Genomic DNA, 13,105 nt, shown 5'->3' on the forward strand with positions numbered 1-13,105 from the left:
CTCCTTTTCCGTTCTCTTCCAATGGAAGAAAACAAGACCATATTGGTTGCCAAGGTATGCAATGGTTAGAAATCCCTTTTTCTGTCCTTGCATCTCCTTTGGTTTAACCCAAGGAACTCCTTAAATGTATTTTGATGGAGGATGCTTTACCGTCTTCAGTGGCTCTTCCTGCATCTGTCAGGCCCTTGCAACGGTTCCTTGATGTCAAATCCATTAATCAGTCTCCAATGCTGATTGTGTTTTTATTAAAGAAAAAAACAGAGTCGCTCTTGTGATAGGATCTGATCCTGTCATTTATCTTATCTCGCTTTGCAGGGACATCAAGCCAGACAACATATTACTGGATGAAGACGGTAAGAAGACACAATTTATCAGTGCTTTGAGATGCTTTTATTAATTTCGTTTGTTCTATTAACAAATTAAACCTTACCATTGGTGTCAAAGGTTCATTTTGGGGGTCTTTTGGGGCCTCCCCTTCTGTCTATCAGAATACTTATCACTGAGACTGGATGGTATGGATAATTTTGATTTGAATTCTTGGTTAGGTTGTTAACATCTGAAAGGGAATTCACTTGTAATAAGTGAGCAAATACATGTAGCTTAAAACCTTGCATGTGCTTAGTCCTGTAATCTCAATATTTGGCAAACCAACAGTTTGTTGTCACATTGCTCAGATGTTTAAGCTCGTTTTGCATTGTGTGTTTAACCCACATCCAAGTCTGGTACGGGACATGGGATATATCCGCTATCTGCTGCAAGTAGGCAGTTGTGCAGAGGGTGTAAAACTCATTTACACACTGAGAGCAAGATGTAATGTGCATGTATTGGATACATTTGGCTGTCAAAGTCCAGATCGTGTTTTGCCCCAAGGCCAACTTCATACATGATACACTCGGCCTGTGAAGAAGCACCATCTTTCTTGTCGTGAGAAATGATCACAATTACAACGCCCTACTGAAACACCTGATGACTAATTCAATGCACCGTACAACGGCCGCAGGCAAAAATCATATCACAGAAACAAGCCATAAAATGGAACTTAAACAAGCAGCCCTTGAAGAACAGAACTTGGAGGCCCGGCCGCAGAGGAAGATAAAAACCAGTGAGAGTATGTCGAGGGTAGTCTTCAGAATCTTGACCACACGGATTGCTTCCTGCTGTATCGATCAGTTACAGGAGGAAATTTGCGTTCAGTAGGCCAATATTGACTTGGTTTTAAACTAGGCTGTGGCTCTATTGGCTTGGCTCATACTCGTCGCAACCTGCCTTGGGTAACCAAACAGCCTACGTGTAGTCCAGCCTCTTCTTCTCTTTTTTTTTTTTTTTTTTTTTCTGAATGATGAATGGACCTTACCAGATGAGTAATTGTTTTGGCTGTTATTAATGTGTGCCTATGCACGGGCCGGTCAACATAAAAGCGGCATCGTTATAGTGAACCTGAATCGCAAGCTTGCTCAGGGTATAGGTAACAAATTTGATATGAAGGAGGGGGAGACTCTTGATAAAACAGTGTTTAACTAGATGAATAATTGACGTGGCTGTTGTTGTGAGGGCTCAACCACTGACCTGGAGGGGAACAAAATGACAAGCATGAGTGACCAGTATTTAATGCATTCGCTGATCTATAATCCTTCAACACACTGTAAATCTGAAAGCACCCACAGTAGTTTTCAATTTTTACATGTATGTGAAATAAGGGGCACTTCAAATGATGAACAGTATGTGTACTTTGAATACACACATGCATGTACAGTGTATGTACAGTGCATGTACAGTGCATGTACATGCACTGTACAGTGCATGTACGGTGTATGTGTAGTGTATGTGTAGTGTATGTACGGTGCATGTACGGTGCATGTACGGTGCATGTACGGTGCATGTACGGTGCATGTACGGTGCATGTACGGTGCATGTACGGTGCATGTACAGTGCATGTACAGTACATGTACAGTGTATGTACGGTGCATGTACGGTGTATGTACAGTTGTGCAGTGTATGTGTAGTGTATGTACGGTGCATGTACAGTGCATGTACAGTGTATGTACAGTGTATATACCGGTACATGTGTGTTATGTTGCAGAGCGTCTTTGCTAACCTAATGCAAACTAACTGTATAGTACTCTGACTTACATGTACATATAAGTTTTCTTCACAATAGTTCACTTTCATTAAATTTGATTCTTTATCCACGTTCATTGAAATGCATATATTTGTGAGTGGAATTAAACTTTTAAAAATAAATGTGAAAACACAGGTGTATATTTTACACTTACACACATGGATACTGTACTGGTCTACGGAGCTGTTTCTACTGTGTGTTTAGGCAGTTCCATGTAGCTGAAGTTCAGAAATATTTTTTAGCTAAACATTTGAGTGAATTTGTGCTGCACAAATTGTATAACAGCCATGGAGAGTTAGTCCCAGAATGTACCCATAGCAATACAGTTAAGTTTGGTTAATAGAAAATTACACAAACAGAGAACTGTCCAAAAGTCCACCAGAAATTTCAGAATGAAAGTATCAATGAACGTGACTTGTAGAGTGAGTGCAGAAAAACTTTCACCTTATTGACAGATTTGACCTAGGCTCCTTTTAAGGCTCCCACCAATATGCACGTACTTACATTTGTAGTACTTCATGGTGCAAGAGGAGCAAATATTTTGGAAGTGTGCAATCATGCCCATCGGACTGATGAAACATTGAGATTGATGAATGGCAGAACACAGATGTGCGTGACTCGTTTCCATACGGTGCATGGAAATCCCTGTCTTGTGTCTGAGCACCAGCGCACTGATACCCGAGGACATATATACACTGTATTTATTTTCATCTCCTTGGCTACGCATGAATGTGTGTCAATAAATTCTGACAGTTTCCTCCTTCCAATGCAGTGTTTTTTGAATGTGTGCAACACATTGTCTAGATGCAGAAGATTAGGAGAATTGACACATTTGACCTGTCTCTGTGTTCAAGTTTTTCAACCTTCTCGTCAGCCCGTGTACTCTCCCGACACACACCAGATTACATGTAGCTGTCTAGCACAGGAGCCTCCCACTCATAAGATGGCATTTAGACACTGCTCGTATTAATGTGGGATTACATATTGCTCGGCCAATGAAAAGGACCATTGCTGCTGTGAATTTCTCAGTGGATGCCTGTTATACATCTCGCAGTCATATTTAAGAAGAGATATGCATGTATGTACATTGTATGGCTTGCCTGAAGTGATTACATGTAAGTGGTTCAGAAACAGATGGCCAGAAAATCTATGTCATTTGTGTTTGTTGTCCAAGGCTATAAAATCATGGCGTACAACGTACCGGTAGTTATAGGTTTTCTGCTTTTTTTTTAGACATGTTTGAAAGAAAAAAGTAGCTTACATGTGTAATTGGAAGTGTTGAGAAATGTTTTGACTCTACTGATACATGCAGGCCGGATGCACAGTTCTGTTGATTCACTTTTTTTTTGGTGAAATAGCTACCTATTCAAGCTATTAGGATAGAGCTCTGCAATCATATCTCGCTGCTTCCTCTTGAAGGGGTTCATCGTGGTTACTGATCGATTGACCAGTAAAAAAAAGGACAACAGTATGAAAGACTGCGCAAACACACCTCAGGAAGAACTGACAGCTGTTATAATATATCACCCAAAAAAAGCACAAGGGGAAAGCATTTTTGCTGGTCAGTTCAAAGTTTATTTCCTAAACAATCTGCGTTCATGTACATGTGTAAATGGAAAAAAATGGCCCATTACTTAAGTATTCCTAGGGGCAAAGTTCATGAGATGCTGGTAAGGAAGCCAAGAGCATCCTGGAATTCCTAAACAGAGTCTGTCCATGCCTCACATTTTTTTAAGTTTAACTAATTTATTTTAACTAAACCACACATGAAATTCACGCTGCACTGGGAGAGTAGAACGATAAATGTTGAGCCCTGCAGAATATATGCTGACTTTCAAATTGTTTGGAAAAGCTCAGACAGTGCTTCAAGTGGACACTCTTCAGTTTCCAAACAGCAAATATTGCCCTCAAATTCCTCAGCACATCAGAGACAATGCTATGCCTCTCTTATTTTGGAAATTAATTTACTCTGTCAAAGAATTTATCTTCTTTCATATATCCTCTTTTGTTGGATAAAGTTTCTTACAGTGTCCTTTTTTTTTTATTTGTCTGTGCACACGTGCTATAGCAGTTTATTTTAAAATATTTTCATTCAAATTTGTTCCCCAGAATTTTTTTCCGAATATTTTTTTTGGTTGAAAATTTGAAATTATTGTGAATGGGTGTTAAGTAGTCAAAATGATGGTTTTGTATGGTGCAGGTAATGCCTCAGTCAATCAATCAAATATCCCCAAATTACGTACCAAGTGCATTTAATCTCATCAGCATATCAATTGTAAACTTGAAAAGTGGCCAGTCTAGTGGCAAAAACTCTAGGTGGTGCGTTTTACTGTGAATCATCCGTATTTGATAGTACAGTGTACGTAGCACATTACAGATTTGCTGAATTCGGAATACTTTGGCCATGCGCATATAATGTTGCCAAAAACTTGTGACCCAATACATTGTATACTTCCTTGGATGAAACCTGACTTATTCAATCTGCTGTTGAGAAATTCAGTCCTAAAAGAGGCCTCATGCAGAAATACCATTGAAAAGGAGATTTTTAACCAAAATGAGAAGGTGTAAATGCATGTTAATTAAAAAAAGGTCCTGTTTTAAAAACCGCAAACTCTACACAAGTAATATGACTGTCAAAATCAGTATTTTACCATGTTTTTGTTTGTTTGCTTTTTGTGTTTTTTTTTTCTGGCAGGTCACGTGCACATAACGGACTTCAACATAGCGACAGTGCTTCAAGAAGGCTGTCTTGCGTCATCCATGTCCGGCACCAAACCATACATGGGTGAGTAGGGAGCAGAGCCCTGATTTAATTTGTGACTGCTCAGTTTTAACGTCGTAGTGCAGGATTATTAAATGATTTTTTCTCCCCTCCCGTTCTCTCCCTTTCTCTCCTCAACCCACTTTCCTTGGATGGTTTTCCTGCCTCCCTGTTGTTTGCCTTCCAAGCTGTAACTGTGCTAACTCTCTCCCACTGGACCCTCGACCTGACAGACCCCGATTCTGTCCCTGGCTTCCAGCTTTCCTTTTTTTTTGAGGCAAAGAGTTTCAAAACGTGGCACACAGCACAACTTAATTTCTAGCGGCATTTCTTTGATTGTCAAATAATGCATGCCATTTCATTTCCCCACAGAATTGCTCCAGGTAGACTTGGCTTAACGGGGCCATCATAGAGATACCAGTACATGTATGGCTCAATAGACAGTTTTGGCCTGCTGAAAAAAAATCGTTTCACTGTGACAAAAAAGTCATGGCCCACTTTTCTTGCGGCATTATCTTTAATAAGCTGTGAGGTAATGTGCCTCAGACAGTATGCCAGGATTTCCCTCTTGGAATGTTTGGCACAGCGCTCATATTTGAAATAAATGTATCTGAAAACTCCAGCACCAGTCAGCTTACCATGCATGAACTGTAAAACCACATGATACCTTGGTATTGTTACTGCCAAACAATAAGCGTAATTGGGTCGAGTGGCTCTGGAAAAGGTGTGCTGTTCTTAGTGAGAGAATATTTGTCAACCCATTTTAAATGGAATAAAGGGGCATGTCCACACTGATTGGATTGCGCATACCAGTAATTATGCCAGCAACAATATTCAATACACAATACAGAATATGCACGTAGGTTTGTAGGCAATGGGTTCTTGCTGTTTGATAGATACGGTATGCTGGAAATATTGACACTTTTATGGATATGCAGGTACACATCTACTTGTAAAACTTCATTTCATAGGATCAACGTTACTGTGTAACTTGATTTGGAGGATATTGTATCACTTGCATTTGTGAAAAAATTCCTAATACTGGCTAAGAATCAAAGGCATGCATGTCCCTTCCCCAGTACACTTAGGAACAAATATCACACACTAAAAATATTCTCCAGAGAGAACACAGTTAATTATTTTTTTAGTGGGTTTTTTTTGGTGACATTCCTGATACAATCCTACATGTTTGGTTTGTACCGCTGTGAAATGAGACGTTGAAGATTTCAGAAAATGGCGATCAGAATAATGCACAGGTACTAGTACCTTGTGCATGAAGTTCACACTTTTTGTATGTTTCAGATATAGCAGTGGCAGTTTTAACATTTTTCAACGGCATTTTTTTCCAAATAGTTGTTGTGCAAACGTGCATGTGTATTCAGATATCCCTAATCACGTTTTTTTTTCTGTTGGTTTGTTTTGTTTGTGCCTGATGGCATTACAGGTCCCTCCCTCCAACAATTCTAAAAATGACTTGCTCATTTCTGCCGGTACATTAGACAAGTATAATATTAACTTTATTTTAGCAGTGTGTCGTTTGTACCGGCAGGTATGGATTTTGCCCCCTTTTCCTCGTTCTACGTAGATTGCATTTAACAGCCAGATGAACACCTAACTGAACGTGAACAAATAAAAATCTCATCAGTTGGGTCATTTCTGACCACTTGAGATTCGATTCTGAACAGTCCGGGAGCGTACTATAGCCGTTTTGGAAATTGATTTTTCAGCCTCTTTTAAATAGAGCGATATTTTTTGGGTTTTAACTGAGCAGTGTACATGTTGCATATATACATCTTGCATTTAAATGAGTTCTTGTGGAAAGTATATGTTGTTTGCTCTTGAACCCATGTTTTTGACATTTATTGTTGTTTTGTGACTAATACACAAAATATCTGAAAAAACGTTTAGCAGGTTGAGTTACATGTATACATAGGGGAGAAACGATGGTGCATTGTTAGATCCTCAAAGTCTCTTCTCTTGCTGCATTTTTTCTTGTGAACATGTACATGTATCAGTCCACATGTACATTGAAGTCAAATGAAAGATTTAAAGAAAAGAAAAAACGAGAAAGTCTTACAACAGGAAGAACTCTCAAAAAGCCAAACTAGTGAATGACTATCCAAAAGAGGGCATTTTTTGGTACTCGCTGTAAAGGTGCTCCATGAGGCACGCAAGGATATGCGCGTTTGACGATGAGTACGCGTAACTAATTTACTCCGGCATGTATGGTCTTTGTGTACACACAGAACATGTGCAAGAGCCCACTTGTAACTACTGTACATGTCTTTCTTTTCGCTGATTGGAGGTGCACTTCATCTCGGGGTGGATTTCTTTGGACATTGCCACATATGGACTGCTCCAAATACTGAAATAAACTTGGTACATGTACATGTATACTCAACCACATGTGTGCCATTCCATCAGGTTTTTACTAACACCTTATCTGTTTAAGAAGTGTAGAGCTCACATGTTTTTACACCTGATGTATCTCTCAAGTGGCTTGCACACATAGAATCTTAGACAGATACTATTTGGGATTGTGTACTTGATGGCTGACAGGTTTGAACGTACACATCAGTGCAGTGTTTCATGAACACATGTATGATGTATGGTCTTGTCATATATTGTACATGTACATTTAAGGGTACACCTTACAGGTATGTGGTGAAGAAAATGTACAGATTCAGTAGATGCATGTCAAGAGCACTACCCATAGCACCTCTTCAAGTTAGCCTGGAAGGTGTTTAATCCCAAATTACCGTCATCTTGCCTCATTATACAAATTGACTTTTGATAAAGGTAGTTATTGTAAATCTTGTTCCCAAGAGACTTGTGTTCAAGTCTACTTTTCATGGATGGAATGCCAATACACATGTAACAACAGCACACATCTCCACGCACTTTGCAATTTACAAAACCTATAGAACCTGTTTATTTTTGCATCCGTGGCAACACGAGTGCAGCCAGGTGTTTGGTGAATAAATTACTTAGCAGGTTGATTTATAAATCACATAGCACACGACACAAGATATTTGTAGGGAAAACATGTAGGTGTGGTGACTATGTCACATCATTTGTACAGTATGTATGTACTGGTGTATTGTAAGATTTCAAAGGGCAGAAAACTTGGCCGTCGATAGGCACGTGGGAATGTTCTGGTTGCATAAGTGAATAGTGTTTGTTTGGTTTAAATTTTGGAGGTAAATACCGCACGTTTACCTGGTGTAGTTCTTGATGCAGTAACTGACCTCTGCTGAATCAGTTAGATAAACATTTTTGATATGTATTTCAACACCTTGATGAATTCAAATGGAATTTTCCGAAAAAGTAATCTTGTTTAGAGCTCAACTTGTTTAACTGTTAGTTAGTAAGGACGTGCTATAAGTGGAGCACCGACCCTTTGCTTTGCAGATCAACCAACTTAATTGCATTAGTCACTCCAGCTTCCCATACCTTCCCCACCCCCTCTCCTACCCTCTCCCCTACCCCTTCCCAAACCCACCCACTGCATATCAAGTTCTCTTGATTATCCATCCACACTTCTCTTGGCTAATCATTTGAAAGTTGCCGTGGTTTCCACCACATCGGCAAAATTCAATTTTGTTGTTGTGTGCTCACTTGTTAATTAATCCCTCGAATTGCCATGCGATGGACCCCACAGTTCCTCCTACCCTGTCAACATCAATTGATGCTTGTTGGTTACTATGGTTATGGTCCTCTCAAGGATGGCCGTGCGATGATACCCCTTCTTTTACTAGTCACATAGTATTTTTTTTCCTGTTAGAAAGGGATCATCAGTAATCATTTCCAGGCACACTCGGTCTTCAAATTCCCTGTGATATCTGCCATCCTTGTTAACTCATTACTATTATGCTAAGATGGATTTTTAGCCATTTGTGAGAAACAGACCGTCCTTAAATTCCTGTTGCTTGCATTTTGCTAGCATCAAGCAGCAGCATCTTGCTGTCCGTCTTCTGTAGGTCACAAATATTTCCTCCTTTTCATGTGTGCCTCATTTCCAAAAATAGATTCACAAATGTGCTTGAATAGATTAACGCGTGACAGTGCACTGATGGGCACACCCTTTAAATTTTGGCCACAAAGCAATTTATTTCAGAAGTCGAAGGTGGCTTTCCTACTCATGACACTCCCCATTGGCCTGTCTCAAAGTAAAAAAGGAAATTGTGTCCCTCCCTTGTTCATAATTTGATTTGATGTTAGAAATACTCCTTGCGGGAATCAGTTCTTGTGCTCTGTTGGAACGACTAGATTAATTTGGACAAAACAATCAGCCTGTCTTGAGAGTGAACGCTGTATCTCTCTGCCCCCCCATGAATGAATAAATAAAAGTGTCATCTTTATACCTTTGCTTTATTAAAAGAGAAGCATTTTGTTTTGCATCTGATTTAATATTTACTGAAAAAAATACCTGTAAAAAGCCTTCCCCTGAAAGGTAACAATAACAGTTGTATGTTTGAATTTGTTTTGTCGCAGGGGCATGTGCTCAGGTAATAACCGAGAATCATTTTTTTTCTCCAATTGTTCCTAATGGGAGTCATTTAAAACCTGCCATACTACCATACAAGCAATTTGACTCATGTTGGCTTTCATCGTCATTTCCATTAATGCCATTGAAAGGAAAAAAAACGACCCTCAAAGAAACCTGAATGTGACTTGCAGGTATCTTCTTTAGTGGCAGTCTAGCCGTACATTTGCCTGATAACTGCCCCTTGGTCTTTGCCTTTTAGTTACGCTTTATAAATAAGATTATGATCATGATCTCTATAGGGATGGTTGGGCATTTTTCCCCTTGGAATGTTCTAATTTTACACGATCTCATCTTCCTTCCAAGTCCTCAGAATGCGAAGCTGTGATTTAAGCCATGGAATCATCATCATCCTTTTTACTCCCTGAAACCTAAGCCTTTCTTTGCGTCATCATCTGTCGGTTGCCCTCCAGGCTAGCTTTTTTTTTTTATTTTGCTGGTTCATCATACAAATTACAGTTGGGATGCACGAGTGACTTCTAGAAAAGTTCTTTTACCAAATTTGCCAATGGGATCAATACATCAAAAAATAAAACTTCCCATTCCCAATTTTGTCGTCTGCATGTGTAAATCACTTAACCTTCTAACAGTCAGTTTTGTGCCGTTCCACGGCTTGGAGGAGATTTGCCATGGTTCTTGAATTACATGGATAGCATTATTGAATTTTTTTATTGAATTTTTGAATTTTATACAGAGCATACCTTTTCAAGTAAAATTTAGCAGTAAGTCACTTGCAAGGAGCTGAAGCAATCTTGTGACCTCTTTACATAATGGGAACTAAAAAGCCCAGCTCCTGGTTCAGCATCAAGTAAGAACTGATTCCTATTGTCCTTATTTGCTAAAAGTGAATACAATGTATACATTGTATATTTGTAGATCTCCAAATTGTCATGCAAGATCCTACATGGAGCGTCTTTTTTGCTGACTCTTGTTTCCTAAGGGAGTCTGTCGTGCAATCCTATACTTCTGATTTTTTTTACCTTGAGGGAGGATTGGTAAGTTGGGGAAAAGGACGTAAAAATTACTTGCTTCTTCGCAGAAAGATTATCTTTATTTCATGTGTTTCTTCAGCAGGAAATTCCAGTCAAGGTCAGTGGCATATGAAAGCTTTGTTTCCCTCTGTCGGAGCCAAAAATACAGTAGTGGTTGCTCAGACATAAAAACCATGCCCTAAAATAGCTCCAAGGTGTCTCCTCTGAAGACATAGTAGTGTTCGTGCTCCAACTCTTCCAACCTGTGGCGAGGTTAAATTTCCTTGGAAAGACCCTTTTTCTATTAAGATGCAAAATGTCGCTTTGTTGTCCTCCCCACGCCTGAACAAAATGCCACAAGATGCTGTATTAATTACTTGGAGATACATACCGTAGGCCAACTCATGCTCATGTAGGATATATTTTAATCGATACTGCTTATCAAAAATGGCTGATGCAGGGACAAAACAAGTACTGATGAAATTTTGCATCAGCTATGAGATATTTGTTACTCTCTTGACCGTTTTTATTACTTAATTTAATCTTATTGTTGTCATTATACATGCATGAATATATTCTTCTTGTCAAAATCGTTATTCTGACTATCGATATACATGTACCTGCTATGACATATCTAGTCATCCCCACCATCAGTATCGTCTTTTTTATAATTGAAGAAAATCAAGCAAGAGCCTGTCAGAACCTGAACGGCCAAAAAATGCGCAGAAACCATGACAGTTAGCAATAGCATAAATAATATTGATTGATATATTTGCACAGATGCAATAGTTTACTATTGCACTGCTCTGCTGCGACTGTTATACAGTTACATATATTTTGAGAATTCAGACATTCTTACAAGATGTACTGTTATGTAGCTTTCCCAATACAGACATCCGTATTAAATGTACATGTACGCGTACCTCAAATATTCCGTATAAATTGGATCATATTTAGTAATTTGTGCCAATTTAACTGAGGGTGCGACAGTGTACAATATGCATGCATTTTTGGCTGTGGCAATATTTTAGATACCAAAATGTTTTCATATTTTACCTCTAACCCTCTGCCATGTGAAGTTGCTGCACATGAACCTTGAAAAGTAAATGAGTTGATTGTTTTCATGATGGTAAGCACTGAGCATGTCATGTACATGCACCATGATGGTAAGCACTGAGCATGTCATGTACATGCACCATTTTTAAACTCAGTCAGTTGGCCGTGCGCTTAATAAACCTTGAACATGCACGGATACAGACCGAGTGACAGTAGTGTCGTTTCATGTTTTACTTTGAAACCAAGTGGAAACTTCAGTCAATCAGAAAAAGAAAACTACACCATGTACATGTATTCCATGGTCAGCCGTGGGTCGTGCATGTACATTCTACGTGTATAGTACATGTACATTAGAATTGCATGTACATGTACGCTTCTCATGGAATAATATTAATTGTATAGTTGACATGGATAAAAAAAACAAACCACTTTCCAAGGAGGCGCATGTTTTCATGACTGGCTTTGATGCCGATACCTCGCAGGTCACAGTTGTTCATCATTTATTTTTTTCTTGCATTGCAGCACAGAAATTGATGTGATCATGCTGGAAAAAGTCATTGACTGATTCTGTACTCGTAGCATACATGAACATGTAGGCCTTTATCACGAGGCTGCCATTTTGTCTTGCCCCTGTTTACCGCTTGACAAACATAATACAAATTTACGTATCGATAAGAGGAAACAGACTTTTTTTTTCCTCCAGCCTCAGGTTGGTTACATGGCTGTCAGTGGTAGAAAAACAAGATGGCTGTCCCATGATAAAGGTCTATACCCGGGGGATTAGTGATGAAGACACACGCAGTCATGATGGAGTTTCCCAAAGGTGGTATGAATGTGACTGATGGAGTACTGATGACTTGTAAATGAGAAGTCATGTTGTGAAAAATGTAAGCCTGATTGGATAGGCACAACATTGGTACCTGTGCAGACACAGCATTGCCAGTGCAATGAAAATGTGTACTTGTACGTGTACAAAGTAAAAAGTGTGTATATCTGTATAGTTTCACCATACAATGTGCATCTGACCTTTAATTTGTTTTTTTACGATAGATTTTTCTTTCTTGAGAATTTTTACTGTATAAACAGTAGGTCTGTCTTGCAGCATCACACTTCAGTAACTGAGAGAAAATTCAATTACACCACAGAGCTCTGTTATTAGTCCTTCCATTCAGCTCTTGAAAGTGGAAGGCAAAGGAAAAAACGTAATCAATCATGAATTACTCCCAAGAGCAAGAAAGGAAAAAATATGGTTTCAGTCGAATGTGAAAAAAAAGAAGGGGCTTCCTTTATGTAAGAAAAGGTCATAGCTGAATTTGATGGCATCTCCGGAAGTGCATTCATGTCCACGTACAGTGCGGAGATGTATTGGATCTATCCAACATCATCAGAGATATTAAAGCCATCCTCAGTGTTCAAATATCCCTACTGCCTCTCTCTCTCTCTCTCTCTCCCTTTGATCTCCATTTAAATTAAAGATACTGGGGTTATAAGTTACACGGAGGGGTAGGAGTGTGTATCCAAATGGCACTGGATTGATGCCAAGTCACCCTGATGGACTTAATTACAGGAAGACGCCTGCCTTTGCTGGAAATCGTCAAAAAACAGAGTGCTAGTTGACTTTTAGAAAGAGAGTGAGATCTGCCAACGGATTT

General features: G+C 39.2%; 1 protein-coding gene across 1 annotated transcript in view; it reads left to right on the forward strand.

Annotated features, from left to right (window-relative positions):
- The window catches only part of LOC110973792 (serine/threonine-protein kinase 32A-like), a 55,965-nt gene that overhangs the window by 22,163 nt on the left and 20,697 nt on the right, over positions 1-13,105 (forward strand). Inside the window, exons 5-6 of the mRNA XM_022224893.2 lie at positions 316-353; positions 4,815-4,904. Coding sequence (XP_022080585.1) covers positions 316-353; positions 4,815-4,904 — 128 coding nt within the window. The remainder of the gene's footprint in view (positions 1-315; positions 354-4,814; positions 4,905-13,105) is intronic.

This window comes from Acanthaster planci, linkage group LG13, assembly GCF_054643075.1.
Source record: "Acanthaster planci isolate LZ-2023a linkage group LG13, COTS_SCS, whole genome shotgun sequence".
In the NCBI taxonomy this organism is placed as follows: Eukaryota; Metazoa; Echinodermata; class Asteroidea; order Valvatida; family Acanthasteridae; genus Acanthaster; species Acanthaster planci.